Source organism: Globicephala melas, chromosome 1 (assembly GCF_963455315.2).
Source record: "Globicephala melas chromosome 1, mGloMel1.2, whole genome shotgun sequence".
Classification (NCBI taxonomy): domain Eukaryota; kingdom Metazoa; phylum Chordata; class Mammalia; order Artiodactyla; family Delphinidae; genus Globicephala; species Globicephala melas.
The window spans coordinates 140,474,440-140,496,436 of record NC_083314.1 but is presented as its reverse complement, the minus strand read 5'-3'; the positions used below and the strand labels follow the sequence as shown (position 1 = coordinate 140,496,436).

The following is a 21,997-nucleotide window of genomic DNA, read 5'->3' as shown; positions in this document are numbered from 1 at the left end:
TTTTGCTGACCCTGTGTGGGAGAAGGAAACATCGCTGCCGCCCGTCCTATATAACCAAGGCCACAGCACATGACCATTTCCAGGAAACCTGGGAGGTCAGGGAGCATTTTAATTAAAACATCCACGTGACATGAGGAGAGAGGCCAGCCACAGCTAAGCTCTTCAAAGCAGATTTTTCTTAGAAACACTAGCATCTCGTGAGGAAGAAGGGGCTCTTGGCAAACAGCAGGGAAAGAGCTGCTGACCAGGAATTTTGCTTGAGGAAGGAAGGATGGAAGAGACACGTGGACCTCAAAGAAGCCACTTGAGCACGCTGGGTCCACCCAGCCCACTGCAGCCGAGCATGTGCCCACGGAAGGGACGGCATTTGATTCCTACAGCAATCCCCAGGAGTGAAGTCAAAGAACACTCTCATTTTACAGACGAGAAAAACGAGGCCTAGAAGAACCAGGGATTCACCTAATTCACATAGCCAGAGGGGCCCAAGGCCTCTGAGGAGTGTCTCTCTCCAGGGCGCCACGTCTAGGAGCAGCCCACTAGGCAAGCCACTGATAATCGCACGTAAAGAGTACGAAGATCACAGAACATCCCTGTCGCTGTGCTATTCTTATCTCAAGCCCTCCCGGGTTAGAGTCGGCTTCTAAAAGCATTCAATTAACTGAGCCTCCAAGTGTCAAAAAACACCTGTTCAAACCTTAGCACAAGATACTGTATTGAGTATTCAAATGCTTTTTCCAGGCAAAGCCATTCTTCCTAGAGAACTCAACCCCACACTGTTAATTTGGAGCAAAGAGTAAAATTAGATTTCATATTTCTCAGCTTTTGAACACAAAGATCCTTAGTCCACCTTTAAGAAACTACCGCAGTTGCCAAATGGACAGCTTTTCTTTTAAAGGCTGGAAAGAATTCTACTAGCCTCCCTGCCCCCTCCCCAATGTCAAACTGTTGATTGCGCACCTCGTTTACGATGTTATTAAAAAACAAACAGGGGTCTCAAAGTTATCACAAACCCCCAGAGTGGGGAAGTCAAAAGAAAAACTTCATGCACTGTGCTCCATGGCCATCGGCAGCTTGCATTTGATGCAGAGAAGGCAACAGTCGCTAACTGCCCATTCCACTGAGCACTTGGATAGGATAGCCAACCTCCAAGCCTAAATCAAGCCTGCAAGACGGACAGAGGTTTGGGAATAGCCAGGTTTAGGCTTGAATTTTTACTTGCTTTACACTTTGAGCATGTCACTGAATCCCTCCAAGCTTCTGATCTTCCATTTGAATGCGGGGGATACTAAGCCCTTATTTCACATGCAGTGTTCTTAATATTAACTCCTTCCTTCTTGGCTTGCTGTTACAGGCCAAAGCTAAGCTTCCAGGCTAGGATGAATACAAAGATGACTCAAGGATTTGAAACAAAGATTTTCGATCTTGGTGGATGTGATGCCTAGCCCTTTGCCCATTTGGCTCAAGTTCAAGGACAAAGAAAAAATTTAGAAAATATTGGAGGTGTGGAATGGATGGCTGTGAAAATGTATGAACTACAAATTATAAGACTGGAACACCCTCAGTTACTCTCCCCCTCCCCTGCCCTAAATGGACACCTCTGAAACAGGGCAGTGACCAAGTAAAGCCCGATAGACCATACCCTGATTCCCACGAGGCTACCATTGCTCAAAGTAATCCTGGACCTTGTCAAGTCGGCGGCACATTCTGGCATCTTCAATGAAGGCTTCATCCTCTAAGGGAGGATCTGGATGTAAGTCTAGATTTTACACTGGCGTATGAGCAGCCTGGCCGGCACTTAAGAGTTTGCCAATTACTTCAATATTCATGATCTCTTTTACTTCTGACTGCAAAGTTTTGAAGCAAGATGGTCACCCCTGATTTTAAAGACGTACAGCACTGGAACGAGATTTTAAAGACGTACAGCTTGGCAGTGGAGGGCCAGGTCTAGAACCTAGGTCCCTGGATTGCAAGTCTCATTCTATTTTCACTTTGACACTACAGTCCCTGGATGAGAGAATTAAACAATATGCCAGAGAATGTCAGTGGCATTACCACTGTCAGAGCAGCACCACGAGAGTGTGGAAAGAACACAGAAAAGGCCTGAGATATTTGATAAGGTATTACCCCCGTCCTCTGGGGCTGATTTATAGCACAGTGGCTAAGAGCTCAGACTCTGGGGTAAGGGACAATAGGTTGAAATCCCAACTCAACCACTCATTAACTAAGTGACCTTGGGCAAATTATTTTTACTCTGCGGACCTCAGCTTCTTAATTTGTAGAAGAAAGATAAGAACGATATCTAGACTTTGTTCGATTGTTGTAAGGATAAGGTATGCAAAGCATTGTAGAAGGTTGCTTAGCATACTTTTATAATACTTATATATATATTTAGTATTTTAAAATACTTTTAGTAATAGTATTAACCGCATGAAACAGTGTTAATCAAATGAATTTCTACTTGATCTTCCAAACCTCTACTAGCTTGGATAGTCCACGACGTGCTTTGCGCACGGCGGTCTGGGCGCTTACCGCGAGGATGGCGATGACAATCCCCACGGCGCAGAGCACAGCATCATTGATTGTCTCACCGGTTTTCAGCGGGTACTTGATGCTCTCGTCATTGCAGTAAAACCCCCGGTGGTAAGGCTTGATGGTGCTTGTCTCAATGATGATGAAGGGCAGGCCCGCTGGACCAGACGGAACCATCATCGCATATACCAGAAAAACACAAGAGAGAGGGAAAAACATCAGTGCGAGGAGGCCAAAGAAGAATGACCTACAGCAAAGACCACCCCAGATAACAACATCGACGGCAGTGTTAATTCCTTGCATTTGATCTACAGCCTACAGAGAGGCTTCTCTACATGCACCCCCTTCCCTCCTTTAGTGGCCACTAAGAAGGGCGTGGTGTGATCCTCTTGCCTTGTCCAAGAGCACAGAGGGAGGCGGTGGAAGTGGCAGGGCAGGAGCTTTTCCACTGCTCTACAACATCCCGCTAAAAATCAAAGCCCGATTTGTAATTATTACTAACAAAGCCCCAAATCTAATGATGTCTCATGATGCCTCCAAGTGCCTTCCTCTCTTAAGTCAATCATTTCCCCCTTGAGAAGCTCATGCCAAGACTTTGTGGCTTGGAATTCTGAAGACTCTGGAATCAGACAGACAACCTGAATTTGCACCCCAGATCCACCACTTCCTAGCAATGTGACATCTGGTTCTCTCTCCATCTTCCTGAGCCTCAGTTTCCCCACAAATGAATTGTGGTGATGACTAAAGGGGAATAGGAAACAAAGCACATAAAACTCCTAGTACAGTGTTCGCGCATAGTAGCTGCTTAGCGAATGCCATTTCCAGTGCTTTTCTTTCACTGTTCAAAGAGTCTTTGACAAGACTGAGCAGAGCTGAGCTGGGCCCTCCTGCCTACAGACCTGGAGCAGAGCCCAAGGGCATCAGGGGTACCGAGGCACTCTTGCAGCTGCTGCTAGTTTATCAATGTCCAGCTCAGTTGCCATTCTCTTAAAGGTCATGGAAAATGGATTCCATCACCTGCCAGGAAAGGCCCTCATAAGCCTGAAGCAAAAAGTGAAGGCCCACAATATCTCTTTCTTGGACACGGCGGCAGCTTCCAAATTGGTCTCCTGGCCTTCTGTGCCTCTTACCCACATCCACCAGTTTGCTTCCTGACCGTAAGTATGTCGTGGCCACGCTCAAGCTTCTTCAATGTTTCCCCATTGCACAGGACAAGATGACATCCGTAAGTATGACCTCCAGAGTTCCCCACGACCTGAACCTCCTTGATACACCCTCCAACAAAACAGGACACAGAGCCTCTGTCTCGGTTCATGCTCTTCTTTAGGCTGGAAAGACACTTCCTCCCCTATATCCAAATTCAATACCTAGCCCCAAGGCCACCTCACAATGGTGAGTAAAAGGTAAAGTAAAAGTGCAAGGTAAGCCACTGAATGTCAGGCTAAGGAAGACCATGAAAACCACCTTGTCGATGATAACAGCCCACCACTGCTGTGCACTAACAACAGGTGACGTATTTTGCAACCATTTTTGCATTGACTCTTCCAACAACCCTGAGCAGTCATTTTAAAATCACTTAAGCACTACTATCACTCATCTGCCAGTGGAGAGAATAGAGGCTCAGAACGAATGCTTAGCTCACTCAGGGTCTCTCAATCCCCCCCAAAGTGCCTAAATCCCTAATTTAACTTTGCAAATTTGTTTCATCCATATATGAATTTCATTAGTGGAAAAAAAAAAAAACCCACGATAAGCAGCCGTTTAAAAGATAAGATTCCATTTTCATGTTTTTCAAAAAGAATTAAGCTCATGTCATGTGGCTCGAAGGCCCGGACGGCCTCTTAAAGAAAAAAATATATATATACCATGAACTCTGCAGTTTTTCAATGACTTTGGTCCAGACTGGCAGCGATAAAAATGCTCACTTTCTAAAAAGTGTATTTATGTATCACTGTGCATACACACATGGATTTATTTGGTTTTATTCTTTGGATTTATTTGAATTCTACGGCTATTTATTTTGTGACCCCCCCCAACTGCTTCCTGCTAGAACAACAATTTACTTTATCAAATTCATACTGGTGCTCTGAAAAGAAAGCCCAGCCGCACACCGCAGCGCTGTGCCTGACCTTCGGAGAGTAAACACAGAGGGGCCCTGGAAGGCAACAACTATTAGCTCTGCGATGGAGAAAAGGAAGAAAGGGAAACAGGGAATCCATGTTCTGGCTTCGAGATGGCAAGTGCGGTTAGCTGATCTTCTCGGGTTGGGGGCTGGGAGAGAAAAGATATCACGTGGGCCTGAGCCGTCTTCATTCCACTGCCTAAACACTTTGAAATGTGGCCAAGTTGGCTATGAAAAGGAGCTGTGAAGCCAGCAGCATGATATTAATAGTCCACTTTTAAAGTTCCACACATCGTGATAAACACCGTTAGCTTCACATCTGAGCCCGGTCACAGTCTCTGTGGTGCCAAGGAGCCAGAGCGTTGCTAATAAAAGGAAGGGAACAGACCCCAAGTTCCTTACATTTGTGCTCCGCTCCTAAGGCCCCCAGCTTCTATTTTTACTAGTGTTCACATGATAGGCCTGTAAAACATATGTTCATAAGGACAATAAAACACATATAAAAGAGCTGTGGAGTCAGACTGAACTCGGTTAATGATCTCAACTCTGCTCCCTACTACTCGAGCAAGTTACTTTTCATCTCCAAAACCCCCCTCTCATCTGCTCAACAGGAAAAACAAAATCTTGCTTTGGGATTGCTGGGAGGATATAATAATGTATTCATTCATTCATTCGTTCAACAAATATTTATTGAGTCTTAAATATGCCTACTAAGTACGAGGACTACAAAGATGACACAAGTCCTGCCCTCAGGAAGTTTACAATCTAGTAGGGGAAGACACACATCATGGAATAAAACCAGTACAGGAAGTTGCTTTCGTTGGAAGAAACCAGGCAGCAGCACGGCGTAGTGTCAGCACCGAGTCTGGCACATACTGTGGACACTCAGAAACGCTAAAAGGAAGAAGGAGGGGAAAGTCCCACAGAGAAGGTTAGGAAAGAAAATCTGTCTGGTCAGTTCCTCTGTACTCTTAACCTGGGAACAATCCAAATCCTTTTCCTTCCTTCCTTGTCCAAGGCTTGGGGAGGGTTTCCGGTTCCAATTATGTGGATGATGGCCACAAGCAGACAAGAAGTTGGATCGGAATATGGTCCATTTTATTTTCTTGAAAGGCGTGGAGACGGCATTTAGAAAACCCGGTGGCCTTTTCTGTCTCCCCTACAAACTTGTGGTATGATTGGGGGTGATGCCAGTCAAATCTTGACTTGGCTCCGGGAAAAGAATAACCTCAGATCCCCTTCAGTTGATGGGAAAAGCATGAACATGTCCCCGCAGTGGGACAGCCAGTCCTCAAGAGACATAACACCATGCCTTGCCTCTCCACGACAGAGACGAGGCGTTCTTTTCCAAAACGGGATCTCCATTTCCAGCGCTGGCACCATCTTTATTACCAATCACTGCAGTCCCTGATCGTTTCATTATAAGACCATTCCAAGGGCTAGCCACTGGGAATCAAGGGGTAAGTACATCAAAGTACAGTGCCTGCCCTCAAGAGGTGCATCGTGTTGTAAGATCATGAAAACAAGTGCACTGAAACATTTTTAGTGTGAGGACTGATGGATGTAGAGAGTACAGCGCGGGCACAGAAGAACACTCGACTACAGACACTAAAGATGGCCCGGATGGGAGGCTTAATTTGACCCTCATGTGAGTCGGAGGTTTTTCTGGGGTCCAGGGGTTAAATACACTCATAAAAACAGTGTAGTTTAGGGATCGCAATAGGCCATCCACAAAACTGATGGCCATTGCCATCACGAGAATACAGTTTTAAGTTTGGCTACAGAGCTGGGAGAGATACACAAGGTACCGAGGACCCCCACATAAACTGTGGCAGATCTGACAAACCTGCTGCCTGTTCTGTTCTCAGCACTGATGGGGCTACTGAGCTGGAGTCCCAACCTTCCAGTGGCCCAAAGGCCAACAGGAGGAGCAGTCATAACAGCTGACACGTTCAGTCACCCTAAGGTTCAAAGGGATTAAAGTGACTTACCAGCATCCCTCTGTCCGCGGTAGGGGTGGACAGGGCTCAAATGCTCTGACTCCTGGGCGCTTTCTAAAGTAAATGAGTCACTTAAAAGAGAGGGAAGGAAGCACCTATGAGTTTAATACATTAATTGAAGCCCAGCAAATCTCATGGGCTTTGAAGAAGAAAATGCTCTGTTTGGAACAGTCAAGGCAGCAGCACTGGCTCCTGCTCTCTGAACATTCACTGTGCACCACACACGACAGTACTGAATATAATGAAGACTCCGAAGCCAATATCCCGGAATTTAGATTTATCTAAAATGAAAGGTACATTACAAGCTTTCTGCAAAGCAGAACCAAAATGTATGTAAATAGACACACACACACCACACACACACACACACACGCACGCACACACACACGCACACACACACACACACACGCACGCACACACACACGCACACACACGCACGCACGCACGCACACGCACACGCACACACACGCGCACACACACACCACACACATGCACACACACGCACACACGCACACACACGCACACACACACGCAACACACACGCGCACACACACGCGCGCGCACACACACACGCACACACACACACGCGCGCACACACACACACGCCCCATCTGGTGATGCTAGACCTCAACTCAAGCATTTCTCCTTCTTTTAATCAAGGATCAATTAACTTCCTGAACCTCCAGGGACCTCTTGGGATGTGTAGGCTGCAGAGGAGGCGAAATACGAACTCACTGACAAACACTTAACGGGCAGAAAATCAAAGCATGAAGAAAAGCCCCTGTGTTGGGTTCAGGCCTTTGAAAGTTCTTGGGCTTCAAAAAACGAACACTTGGGCAGGTTGGGCGGTTTGGGGGTGGGGTGTAAGAAAACATGGGATAAGTTTCCGTGGCCCACCCATTGATAAAGTCATGTGGGAAGTGTTACCAAAGTGACCCAGCCCCAGAGCCCTGCTCCCTCCAGCCACAGCTTCAAGTTTGTGCAAAATTAAACACAGCCTCCTGCTCTCAAAGTGCTTTTTAGAAAGCTCTTGTGAGGGTAGGAAAAGAGTGGGGGTGGGAGAGTGAACGAGAAATTTTTGCACTTTTGCATGACCGAAATCGGAGCATCCTATGGACCATGTCCTTCAAGTACCTTTTCCAGAGTTGTCCAACTTTCTACTTCACCCGAGCTGTAGTTACCTTAAAATAAGCCAAGTTCAGCATCTGTGTGAGTGATAATTAAACTAATATCTGCAGAAAGCCTACATATCTGCTCACAAAATAATACTGGATATAGAATCTGTGTGTAGGTATCAAGCACAGTCTAGTTGCTCAAATGATTCTGTGACAGGAATTTATGCATCTTATCTACGGTTATAGAGTTCTACCAACTTTACTGTTTTACTCACTTTACAAGTGAAAAATTAAGGCTCAGAAAGTTTAAGTAGCTCATCTGAAATCAAAGCAAGCAAACAGCACCAATTTGGACCAGATGTGAGAAGCGTAGGTAGACGCCACCGGGCTTCTGATTTCAAGGAGTTTAGAATCGAATTAGGAATTCATGTATTTTCATCACCACAACAGCTCTGAAAAGTTGCAGGCCATTACTTTCATTTGTACCCAACAGAAAACTGAAACCAGTAGTTTTGTAACGTGGCCAAGGTTCCCAAGTGAGTCAGTTGGTTGCTGGGATTTGAACCCAGGTCTGTCTTTCTTTGGGCTTATGTTTTCTTACTCCATGACCTGACCCTCCCTTTCTTTATAAATGTCTTCCCTGTTAAAATATGACCGACTGATTTTTTTTTTTAATCACTTAAGGCCAGAATGGTCAACCCAGCTACTACTTAGAGGTTCAAAATACAAATATTTATGTTGCTTGTAAGTGACAAGGTTTCTATTTAAAGTAATTAATTGCTACTTGTCTTAGAAGTGTGCAAACTTTCTTTGGTTTACGATATTTGTCCAGATTTCTAGACTGGCCACAATCCAGATGAGACAAACCTGAGTTTACTATGAAGGCATCTCCCACCTTTGAAAGAGGCTGCCATGAAAAACGCTCACTGTTGGCTGGTGTGAACATGCAGTATTCTGGGTCTAGAGGTTCTCTTTGACAAATGCTCAGTCCTTTGGTACTGGAAAGTTCAGGCCCTTTCTTTACAAAAAGAAGACTGTCAGAACTTAAAGCAACCACATGGTAGAAATGAAGAAAGGAATGGCAGATCCAATCCTGGTCCCTGGGTTTCCTGAGCCCAAGTCCTTGGTCTTAGCTGGATTCCACAAGCATGTATAGACAGTTCCTGAGTTTAGTTTCTGGGCACTGTGTGAGGTGCTCAGGACACAACCTTGAGCACTGTTTCTGAGTTCCTCAACTTTGGAAAAATCTCAGATTCCGTGACAAAGAGACACCTGTCTTTAGTCTAATCGTGGGTATGAAAAAGGACTTAGAATGATCTTTCTTATTTGAAAGGGCTTAAAATAAACACATTTTATCCTTTAAAATAAAGAACTTCAGCCACCTTAAAACCCCCAGCTCTGGCTGTTTCGGCTTTGGTACAGCTGGATTTTTAAAGGGCTGCCATATCTACCAAGAACTAAAAACTCAACCAACGGCCCATGATTCATACCTTTCACTGAGAGAATTCCAGACCTCTTTGGTTGCCATTATGTATTTCACAAACAAGATATTTTATTTCTAGTACTACACAACTACTAGAGCCTGAAGGACTAACGATTCCTCCTCTCCAGGTAAAACTGGGTCACTTCCCAAGACCTCCTTCCTCTCTTTTCTTCCCTCTTTTAAAAGGGTGAGAGTAAATTTACATTCATTGGGCACTTATTATGTGCCAGGAGGTTTGGATATATCAACTGATTTAACTCTCCAAACAACCCTCTAAATTAATTTTCAGTATACAGCCAAAGCACTGAGGGTCAGAGATTATAATTTGCCTCAGTGCCCACTATGCTGATAAGAGGTGTAACCAGAGTATGCAATAGAATACTCTGACTCTAAAGTTCATTCAGAGACAGGGCCAGTTAGCCTTTATTCTTAAGTAAACATGAACTCTGTCTATGCAGATTATTCACAAAGCTACAAAGCTCCGCAAAGTGTAGGTTGACCTTGAACAAGGATAAAAAGCAAGGCTCCTCCTCCTTAGATGCTGAGATGGATTTGTACAGATCCGGCCACTCTCCTGCCTCAGTCTCCCTAATGACCCAGATGTGTTCATTTTCAATACACTGCCCAGAACTAGTACAGAGAAAGAATCACATGCGTGCACAGGGTTTTACAGCTCTTACATAAATGATCACCTCTGATCTTCCTGACAACTCTGGGAAGTAATGTTTTTAACATCTGGATTAAAGTACCACTGGCAGACTCTGATTCAAGGCCTAAATATAAATATCTTTTCTACAAAGGAGTCTACTCAGCCACGTAACCCACTCTGGCAGAGTTACTTTTTCCCAATTTAACCAGGAACTTTGGAGTCAGGCAGACAGGATTCCACTTCTATCACCTGTCATGCTTACTGTGTGACCTCGGGCATGTCAGTTTACCTCCCTGAACTCCACCTGCATCATTGTGCAATAGGCCTTTGTGTAATAGTTCCCAACATAAAGAGTGGACTGGAAGGACTAACTGGGACAATTTATAAAACAACCAGTAACCGCTGGGCTCCATAAATGTTAATTCTTGCTTCTGTATGTGACAGGAAGCCATGGAAAGCTTTTAAGCAGGGATAAGATGTGATCAGAGTTCTGTCAAAAGCCACGGGCCCACCAGCCTCTTCCCCAGTGCAATCTGATCCCACGGGAAAAGCATGCTCATAAAATCCTTTAATTCCAGGGACTTCTAGGGATTGTGTAAACAGAAGGGGCTTCGATAGTGGTTAGCAGGACCTGGCACCCTGACACAGAGAAGAAATACCACAGCAGGAACCCTGCCCCATATTCTCAAAGATCACAGGAGGCTGAATGGGAGGTAAGTCTATAATAAGGGTGAAAAAACATTTCTTCTTATTTTTCCAACAGTTAAACATGCATTCATCAGCACTGTGCTCCCATCCAAGCCATGCTATCCAGGTGTACACAAAACACCAGGTTCACATGGCGGTAAAATAAACAATATGGGGCCTGGCAGGACATCAGACACCTGGGAGGGTCAAAGCTCGAGATAGTCAAAAGGCAAGACCGGAGCCAGACGCAGTGCCAAAAATGAAGAGCTGGAGCATTACTGGAGGCCTTACAAGAACAACGTCATGCTGATAGGAAATCCAAGGCCGTCAGGGTATTCCAAGTTAACCCATCAGGCTACACGGTCCTACCAAGTTCTAGGTTGAAGGTGACACACTGGCAGTGCATGGCCGAACCTGGCCTGCAGAGATGTTCCGCTTGGCCCACCCAGTGTTTAAGATTTTTAAAATTCGTTGTCAACATTTAATAACAAGAGGTCTCACATAACATTCAGATCTCAGCTTCTGAAGCCAGCTCTACCGCCCTGTGGCAATCAATGCAGGCAGTGGTAACTGGCTGCACAGATTCTCCAGGGCACCACCATGCCCTGCTGTCTCCCTGAACCAAGGCTGTGTCTCAGTTCCATTCCCATTGAGCTTGTACCATCAATCTTCCTATACCTGGTCTACTTCAGTCATTTATGTTAACCACCTGGCCCCTGGAGACGTTTGGCTTTTCCATCCGTACTCTAGAGAACATAAAGTCCTTGGCTGAAGCCATAAAAATAGAAATAATGAACTCCTGATTCAACAACGTCCTCCGTGATAGGTGATGGCTACATTAGACACATATGGATGAGTATGTGCATGTGCGTATGTCTTAAACTTAACCAAAGACTGTGCCTCCTATCAACGTTTTCAAATCCAAAACTTGTGTCAAGTCATCACTGCAAGGCAGTTAATAACATTTGCATTTCAGACATGAGGAAACTGAGGCTCAGAAGCTACGTGACTTGCCAAAGGTCTCACGGTTAGTAAAATGAATGAGGGTTGCTCTTGAACTGTTGGTGGGAATGTAGATTGATACAGCCACTGGAGAACAGTATGGAGGTTCCTTAAAAAACTAAAAAAAGAACTACCATACGACCCAGCAATCCCACTACTGGGCATATACCCTGAGAAAACCATAATTCAAAAAGAGTCATGCACCACAATGTTCATTGCACCTCTATTTACAATAGCCAGGACATGGAAGCAACCTAAGTGTCCATTGACAGTTGAATGGATAAAGAAGATGTGGTACATATATACAATGGAATATTACTCAGCCATAAAAAGAAATGAAACTGAGTTATTTGTAGTGAGGTGGATGGACCTAGAGTGAAGTAAGTCAGAAAGAGAAAAACAAATACCGTATGCTAACACATATATATGGAATCTAAAAAAAAAAAAAAAAAAGGTTATGAAGAACCTAGGGGCAGGACAGGAATAATGATGCAGACATAGAGAATGGACTTGAGGACACGGGGAGGGGGAAGGGTAAGCTGGGACGAAGTGAGAGAGTGGCGTGGACATATATATACTACCAAACGTAAAATAGATAGCTAGTGGCAAGCAGCCGCATAGCACAGGGAGATCAGCTCAGTGTTTTGTGACCACCTAGAGGGGTGGGATAGGGAGGGTGGGAGGGAGACGCAAGAGGGAGGAAATACGGGGATATATGTATATGTGTAGCTGATTCACTTTGCTATAAAGCAGAAACTAACACACCATTGTAAAGCAATTATACTCCAACAAAGATGTTTAAAAAGAAAAAAAAATGAATGAGGGTTGGAAGCCAAGGCTTGTTGAACTACAAAGGCCTTAGCAAGTTTATTCCATGAAGCTGGTGGTAGGTAGGGCCAGAATGAATCTGCCTTACTGGCCACTTAAACAATGTGGACGTGTTAATAAATTACATGGTTATGCTTCAGAAGAAAGAAGTGGACCCAACTTATACACGTCTATGTGATAGAGTGTTCTATTTTTCAAGGCAATAGTATTAAAATGAAAACAAAGCCTCTTTCTGATAGAAGCTCATTCATTCTAAAAAGTCAAAGCCAAGTGAGAAGGAATTTACAAATTAAAATCCACTAGATAATTGTTGGTATTACAAACCTTACTCTAGTGGAGTCAGGAACATTTCAGTAATACGCTGGTAAAATTTTGGAACTACAAGAGATCTGAGGTGTCATTTATTCCATTTACTAGATGGGAAGGCTGAGACCCACCACCCCCTATCACTGTAATGAATCTTTTCTGGTAAGTCTCCTCACTAGCTGAGAGTCTCTTCAGAAAAGGGTCCATATTTTATTCATCTCTGTATCCCCAGCACAAAGAATAATTCCTGGCACTTAGTGGGTGCTCAGCGCATGGGTACTGAATAATTGTATAGGAAACAGACTAAAATTCCCAGGATATGGCTCCGCCCCCAGTACACTCTATGACCCCCCCGTCTTAGATTCTCCCCAACACCTCCCCCTGTTTCTGAATTTAATCTAATCTCTCTCATATCCCCAAATCCTGTTTTTTTTTTTAACACAATCTCCCAAAGCAACACAGTACCACATACCCTCGCAAAGAGCAGACAATTGCACCAGGAGTAAATTATGGAGAACCCAACCAGCTTCAAGTCTCAGAGGAGTGGTTGAACTGGATGATCTCTAAGACACTTAATCTTCAGAGTTCCCCAGACATTTAGGTGGTGAAACTATCAGAACATACTCGGAAGGGGTAAACTGAGGAGTGATTCAGTGCCACACCCACCCTAGCTCGCAGGCCAAGGGCTAAAGGATCATTTTCAGCACACCCCGACCTAACCCATTTGCTGTGATCCTCTTGGGAATCTCTGCTGCGAAGAAAGTTCCCAGTAAGAGGAAGAGCATAGATTTCAAGAAAGCAACAGACCTGGATTTGAAAACCGGGTTTGCCACTTATCATGTAGGCAATCTTCAGCAAATTGCTTAACTTCTCTGAGCCCCAACTGTAAAAAGAGGACGCCAAGAGCCACTCCGAAGAGCTGTGAGGATGAAATACCATATGGTAGGTATTTAACAAAGGTTCGTTCCCTGCGCTCCGAGTCTGAAAATCGACTCTCCGGGACTGTTTCCATGCCAATCAACCGGCTTGACTGGTTTCCTCAAGAAGGTCACCTGACCAACCTGGACACGGCTGTGTCAGCTCAGACAAGGACTGTCACTCGAGCTGCACAAGACTGGAGCAATTCCAGTGCGTGGTGGAGAAGACAGCCCTCACCCCAGGAGCATACTCCCCACTCCCAGCCCTGTCAATGTTCCTTTTGTAAAACACAGAAACCTTCTTCAAATCTGACAGCTGCCACCTGCACAAATAATTCGGGGATGTAATTTTGTAACTGAATACAAGCCCTGAAAGCTGAAAAGTTTGAAGTCCAAAATAATCCCTTTGACCTTCTGCCTAAACACTCACTAATCACTTTTTAATTTGTAGTTTATTTCCTCTCTCTGTGCTGTCCTTCTAGGCTATATTTTCATTTTAGACATATCCCGGGAGTGAATGGCATTACAGAACACCTGATTAAAGTAGAAGTCAAACTTCTCTCCCAGACATCTGAGGCTTGGTGCATACCCCACTGAGTTCTCCAAGTTGCAATGGGTGGCCAGAAAGTGAAGGAGAAAAAGCCTGCTTTGATGGAGGAAACTCCACACTGAGAGAATTATGAGCTACAAAAATTAATAAGAAGCGGTCCCTGCCCTCTAAGAAGGCATACTCTGGGGACAACTGCCCATGATGCCACATGACGGGAACTTCCACGTAGGCATTTCTAAAATATTCAGGGAGCATGGAAGATGCCCTTTAGCCCATGACTCAGCAGCCAATAGGTGTGCAATACCGGTTTATAGACTAGCTCAATAAATGCATTTCAAAGATTCCTTGCTGTTATTTGAACGCTAATGATGTGTTTAAAGCAATACAAACAAACAAAAAGAAAAATCCAGAACTGGGAAGTCTCCCCCACCCCAAAAAAACTGCTTCAGAGTTTCACCCTCATCCCCTACCCACCTCTTACTCTTGAGGCAAAGTGAGAAAAGCAGTTTGAGGGAGCCTATCTAATTCCTAACACACAGATGCTGAAAAGATGCGAAAAAGGAAAAACTGAGAGGTAGAAATGTTGTTCAATTCAGAAGAAATTTCTTCCTTGGAGGAAAAAGGTTTCTAACTTAATCATCACTAGGATCGCTATAAATTATAGTAAGTTGAAGGCAGATAGATATATTGGGGTCATTCTACTTTGTGTCTGTTCTAATAAATTAGCCAACCTTTCACCTGTTGAGCAAGAAAGAATCTCAAGTAGTCTGAGCTGGGTCGGCTCAGCCAATGTTCTGGAAGGAAAATGATCTCCACACTAATTTTCGATTCAGTGAAGTAATGCCTAGTAGCGATAAGACAGCACAGTGAGTTTGGGGAATTTAGTCAAAGTTTCTCTAGCCAAGGCCGCCTTAAAAACAAATGCTAACCAATGGTAACTGATAATAAAAACTTGTATTCATCAGCATTAACTCTGCTGCTAACTAACTATATCATTGCACTGCTGCTCTCTTGGGCTCTATTTCTTCATGTGCAAAATGAAAGAGGTGGTCTTACCAGGTGTCTTATGGACCTTCCAAAGTTTTCACCTTTATCCAAGGAGTGCAGGGCATCTTCTGCACAAACTGAAGGCTTTCTTTCCATGGCATCTTTACAGAGCAGATGGGCATCACCTCCTGCCCACTATCCCAGCTGGGGTAACTGGGGAGCAGGCTACTTTAAGTCTGTGAAGGTAGCCTGGCCAAGCAAAGCCTTCCAGGGTTCCAAGATGCTCATTTATAAAGAACAGCCCCAGAAAACATCCCCAAATCTGCAAACCTTCAGATACAAACCAAATTCATGATAGGCAGCTCTTGGCTCAAAGAAGTAGGTATCTATCAGCAATACTGCAGTGTGGGTTAGAGGCGGGGGGTGGGGGTGGGTGGGAATTAGCATCAGTTACTCCTGCAAACTGGATACTATTCTAGGCACTTTGAGCTGGCTCTCATTTATCCCTCCCAATAATCCTTTCCAGTGAGCAGTACCAGCTCGATTTTGCAAAGGCCAGAACAGAAGATGAGAAATAAGGTCACAGAGCAGCAGGGCAGAAATGCCGCCGGGTCAGGCTGGCTTTGCACAGTGCCCTGCAGCCATTCCATTTCCTACGTTTAGGTGCCTTTGCCTGGACCTCAGAAGGGGTACTTCTCGTAAATGGGTCAGCCCTCCCGAGATAGAGACCCTTGTGCTCTGGGGCCGCCCTTGGTGGCTCTGGCTGTGAGCCCCGCCCCTTACCCACCAGGATCAGGGAAACAAAATGTGGTCATCCAGATGCACGTGGGAGAGCGGGCTGCAGGGAAGAACTCCTAGGTGGCTTGCTATAGGAGCCCTATTGTTCCAGAGGGAAGCTCTTTTGCCAGAACTCTCCAGGAAGCCACTGCTCCATGATGCATTTTTCAGCTGTGGAGAGAAAAGGGTAGTTCCTGGGATGTTTATTCCACGGTTCTGGAAGCCAGGCCCTTAATCCTTGCAAAGCAGCAAGGAGCCAGCTTCTCTCCGAGGGACAGAACGTCTAGAGCCCTTCTTCCAAATAAAAACATAAAAACTCCTCAACATCCCCTTTGCAACCTCTCAAAGTGAATGAATCAGGAAAAGGGGGAGGAGAAGGTATTGCAGCCCAAGGAGGGGGCTTTGAGGCCTTCCCTGCAGCCCTCCTCTCCTCATGACCCTGCCCACCTGACCGCTCTATTGCGGTAAATTACAAAGCCCGCACTGTTCTCTCTGCCTATCCTCTCCCGCCTGTCCATCCGCATCACCACCCCCGACACACACATACACTTTCTTAAAAGGGCGGAATGCCAAATAACATTATTCTCCTTCACCATAGTATCGCCATGAGAGCTGCCTGGTATGTCTGCCTGAAAAATGGAAGGTTTTCATTGAAATCTCGGCCTCCCCTACAGCTCTCCCTTTGTGGAAATGGACTTGGAAAAAAATGGAAGGAGGCCCCCCTGGAACCTAATTGGGCCGACAAGAGCAGAGGGCAAGGCCCCTGGAATTGTTCAAAGGCTCCAGGCATACCTGACTGCGCCCTTGACAGCCAGTCAGAGGCCTTCTGCAAAGCCACCCTCTGCGGCCCCTCTCGGTCCCTCCGTGCAGCAAGGCTCTCTGTGATGGCAGCCTCACCCCTGAGCAGGGACCCTATTATATGATCTGAGGAGGGAGATGTGTACTTACAGTACATATATTACCCAGGGATGCAAACAAGTATTCCCGCGCAGGATGTGAGTCTCAGAAAAACTCTTACACTGCCCAGATTCATCAACTGAGCACCAAGAAAAATTAAAAAGGGTCTTCCAGCTTTGGTTTGGTTCGGTGGTAGTTTGCAGCGAGCAGACCCAGGTGCGAGTCCCTCCCCTCTCCGCCAGGTGTAGCGGTGTGACCCTGGACTAGCGAGTTCTCAGGATCTCCACGTCCTCATTGGCAAAACACGTCATGTCATGCAGTTTGGAAGGGCTGCTGTGAGGATTTCCTGAGATGGTGTGTCACTCAGCCCAGCTCTAGCAGATGCGCTCTTAACGTTTCTTCCTTCCCCTGCAAGCGCACCAAGGGGAGGGGGACAGATTCCTAAGGATAGGACAGGATCCATGAGAAATCATGTCTCCTATCATGCCCCAAGGACTGCTGAGAGCAGAGCTGCATATATGGGCTCCAGCCTGTCCGTCAAGATGACAGAACGGGTCTTGGGGAATTAATTATTGAACAAACTCGCCCTTCACAAATCCCATCCAAAGGAGTGGTTTGATGCCTTTTAGTACACTGACTATACAAAATACTGAAAGAGCAGCGCACTTCAAAAGCCTCACAAAAACCCAGGCCTGGGTTTGGCAGGAGTTCCTCAGCCACTGGGTTTTTCTGTGTGTGGTTTATAATAACATGCAAACCTGATGCCAGGTCCTAATCTATTAAGGGACTGCCAATTAGCAGAAGGCTTAGAGCTGCAGGTTTGAGCACTGGGGAGGAGGTCTAATTAGGCTTGCAAATCACTTCTATCCATCGCCCCTCTCCATCTGACCCAGGCTATACTGGCCAATTGTTCTGCATATAGCCTTTCTGTATTCCTTCGCACACAGCTCTTTGTGTGTGTGTTTGTTTTAAGGTTCCAGGCCTGAAGGCCAGTGCTTATTTTCATGTCTGTCTTTAAGGGTGACATGGGGGATCGAACAACGTTACCCTCTGGATACTGACTCTCCGATTTGGCCAATCATCCAAACCATCAGGGGCACTTATTAAAAAACACATTCCAGGCACTGCCCAGAACCCACTCAATAACTCAATCAGAAGTGCTGCGGCGAGGGCCTGAGAATTCTCCTTTTATAATAAGACCTTGAGATGATTCTATCCCAAGGCGATCTGGGAATCACTACTCTAAAAAGTCAAGACCATTTCACGTTTGAATTCAAGGGGTTTTACAATGGAATTTTTATATGCATACATCAAATAAACAAAATTTTTAAAGCATATTGAATATCGAAGGTTTACTGAGTGTCTATTTTGTGCTGGGAGTGGGAAATACTGAGATGAATAAACCAGGGCTCCTGCCCTCAAAGAGCTCCCTATTTAGGGGGCTGGTAACATTCCCATAGAAACCCCATCTTTCCTACTGGGGCTCCACACCTACAAGCCTCCTCTCACTTTCTCTTCTGCCTCGTTGTGAACCTAGCTTTCCAATGTCTTTGCCAAAACAGCTCTGAAAAAGAAACAGAACGATTTCAGACACCAAACATTAGAGGCCTATCTTAGAAAGGGAGAAAAAAAACCCTACGAAACATATGGTTTTAAGATACAGGAGAAAATATGTGGTTTAGGACTGCCTGGTCTGAGATAGAAGCAGAGTGGGGAGTAACATTAGGGGGCCTCTGTGCAGCAGAATAAGCCCAGGGCTGGGTCTTGGAGCCCAGCATTGGATTCTTCGGTGACTTCAGAAAGTCCCTTTTCCTCGCCAAGCCCCCTTATCTATTAAAGAGAGGAGCCTGCACTACTCGGTTATATCCCAAAGCATATTTGGCACAAATTGTTCTCCCTGGAGACTTCATCAGAGTTCACTTTTGAGTTTCAACAGGGAGATGTACAACCTAGAAGAACCACAGTTCTCCAGAGCCTTTGCTAAGAAAAGCTAGCCTAAATGGTCTCTAATCAGCTCCAAAATTACGTTTTGAGGGTATGGCTTTCCAACAAGACTGATTTCCTAGCCAGCAGGGATGGTGTTTCTTATTCATCCTCTACACATTGCTGGGTGCACAGCAGACACTCAAAATAAAGGAATACGTGTGGGGTAGACAGTATGGCCAAGTTGTGTTTGAGAGAGAGCACCCTGGCGGCCATGGGGAAGAGGGACTGGAGAACAGGACTTTACATCTAAAGCTCCCTGCTCAGTGACACATGACAAGCATCTTCCCAAGGAAAACCCTTCTGCATTCTCTAGACACATCCCCATCCGCCCTGAAAAAGAGGTATGAAAGCCTCTCACAGCCTGGACGCCAAGCTAGGTCCAGGACAGCACAACTCAAATAAACACTGCCTGCTCTCCAGGAGAGGCTGGGCCTGTTCCCCTCCTTGCTTCCTACACCTCTCTGAAACTCATTGCTAGTCTCAGACCCTCTCAGGTTATCTTAATGCACAGCACTATTCAAAAGCATTACCAGGCGTAGACGAGAAGTATGAGGCTAAAGGGGGTGGCAATCCATCTGTTGGCTGCTGAAGCACGTGGCAAAGAGGAGCATGGTATAGCTCCACGTGTGTGTATTCTGGAGTCAGACACACCTGGGTCCTGTCTCCACCTTAAACATGCCAGTTAACTTCTCACAGTGATATGACATAAAAAAGATATGGTGTGAGAAAATGTTTCACACAATGCCTAGCACACTGAAATGCTCAATAGGTGTTACTCGTATCATGAATATGGGATGGTGTGTCTTCTGTAAGAAGGAGAGAGACAAGCGTTATATTGGCCAATAAAGAAGTCTACTATGTACTTCACAAAGAGTTACTGATTACGTATCATGAACGTCACCAAGCCTTTGGGTTTTTTATGAGATGGGAGCGGGTGACTGACAATACAGACTATCAAGAAAAGCACGGGCTTTGGGGATTAAATGGATTTGCTTTTGAAGTTTGCGTCTGCCTCTTTTTAGTCCTGTGACGTTGGGTAAGCTGCTAACCTCTCCAGGCCATCTGTAACGTGGGGCCAGTGGAGGGGTTACTCTGAAGTTTAGAGGTACAGTACCATATACAGAGTGCACTCAATTCATGACGCTATGGTTATGGCCCCCACAAAATACACCGGCATGAAGCAAGATGACTAGGGTAGCCCTATGTCCCCACGTGGCAGTTCTTCCTTTCCTTTAAAGCAGGCAAGGGCATCAGCATATGTAGAGTTTTCTACAATTCCAATGTCTTTTCAATGTTTGATTATTTCCAGCTAAAGGAAAATAACTGGGGATTTTCTCAGCACTTCATGTTGGTTTGAATGGAATGTCACTCGGATCTTCCTTAGTTCACACCACACTATGGAAACTATGTGTTCACTTTCTTTTCATTCATTTTTGTCCAATAGATATTTATTAGGCACCTACAATGAACAAATCACAGATGTAAGAGCAACTGGGGAGATGCAGTGATCATAAGTTAAATCGTTTTCTTTTTTAATCCATGTGGGGAAATTAAGAAGAGTAGTGATTTGCCCAAGTGCACTCAGTGACAAAGAGACACAAGTACAGGTATCCATGAGCTGTACAACTGCACCATGACTGGCTACATTAGTCGGTTATTGTTATGCTGGTTCTAGCCTTCCCTAGGGCCTAATGGTGTGTGTGTGTGTGTGTGTGTGTGTGTGTGTGTGTATACATATATATATATATGGGATGCAAGTGTGTGTGTGTACATGTGAGTGTTTGTGTGTGGCTTGCCATAATCACTAATGCAGGAGAAGGAAAATGAAGAACTAAAAGGAATCTACAAAAAAGAGAGACAAACAAGATAAAAATTGGTGACCCATATCTAATACTGATTGGTTTTGCTATAAAGTGTGATCCAGTTGCCAGGGAATTGATGGGATGCTATAAAGCCTACAGGTCACTGTATTATAAATACCAGTACTTATCTGGTACTTTCAGATAAGAATGGAAGAGTCTGTGCAACAGGCTTAGCAAATGCTTTAGAGCAATAAAACATTTTAACTAAGTATAGTGTGCTGTACTTAACTTCATTTTTAAATAACATGATTTACACAGGTTTCAAATAGTCAAACTCAGTTAAATTTAGCAGTTAATAACCATCAAACATTGTCTCACGCTAATTAAATTCAGATCAAAGAATTTTTTTTCCCTTTGTTCATGGTATTTTCAAGTCATGGGGAGAAGACAGGATGAGATGCTAACGCAGCACTCCAGATTCACTCAGGCCAAAATTCAAATCTCCAGCTACTTGGCCTGGGTCTCAATTTCCTCATATACAAATGCGGGCTGTTAAGGATTGAATTATGCCCCACCTCAAAAATTTCATATATTGGAATTCTAACCCCCAGGACCTCCGAGTATGACCTTATTTGGAAGTGGGGTCTTTACAGTAGTAATCAAATTACAGTGACGACATTAGGGTCAGTCCTAATCTAATATGGCTGGTGACCTGCTGCAAAGGGGATATTTGGACAGAGAGACACGCATACAGAGCAGACAGGGAGAATGCCATGAGAACATGAAGACGGCCATCTACAAGCCAAAGAGAGCGGTCAGGAACAGATCCTTGCCCCACAGCCCACAGGAGGAATCGCCCTGCATCACCTTGACTTCAGGCTTCTATCTCCGTAGCTCTGAGACAATACATTTCTGCTCTTTAAGCTATCCAGTCTATGGTACTGTCACAGCCATCCAAGCAAAACAGGGGCAATAGTACCATTCCCAGGGTGAAGAGAAGAGAAAGGGAGTGGAAGAGAAATCTATGCGTGATTAAAGGGTGATGCTTAATTCTGAATGATCATAAAGGGTCATATGGTCAAGCAAAGACAAAATAATTTTCATTATGGTGACTATTAGCAACATAGAAAATTGTATGTAGGACTTCCCTGGTGGCACAGTGGTTAAGAATCTGCCTGCCAATGCAGGGACACAGGTTCGAGCCCTGGTCCGGGAAGATCCCACATGCTGCGGAGCAACTAAGCCCGTGTGCCACAACTACTGAGCCTGAGCTCTAGAGCCCGCAAGTCACAACTACTGAGCCCGCGTGCCACTACTACTGAAGCCCACGTGCCTAGAGCCCATGCTCTGCAACAAGAGA

General features: G+C 45.1%; 1 protein-coding gene across 1 annotated transcript in view; it reads right to left on the bottom strand.

Moving 5' to 3' along the window:
• PLPP3 (phospholipid phosphatase 3) overlaps window positions 1-21,997 on the bottom strand; it is an 82,980-nt gene that overhangs the window by 38,893 nt on the left and 22,090 nt on the right. The window contains exon 2 of the mRNA XM_030870279.3: window positions 2,530-2,687. Coding sequence (XP_030726139.1) covers window positions 2,530-2,687 — 158 coding nt within the window. The remainder of the gene's footprint in view (window positions 1-2,529; window positions 2,688-21,997) is intronic.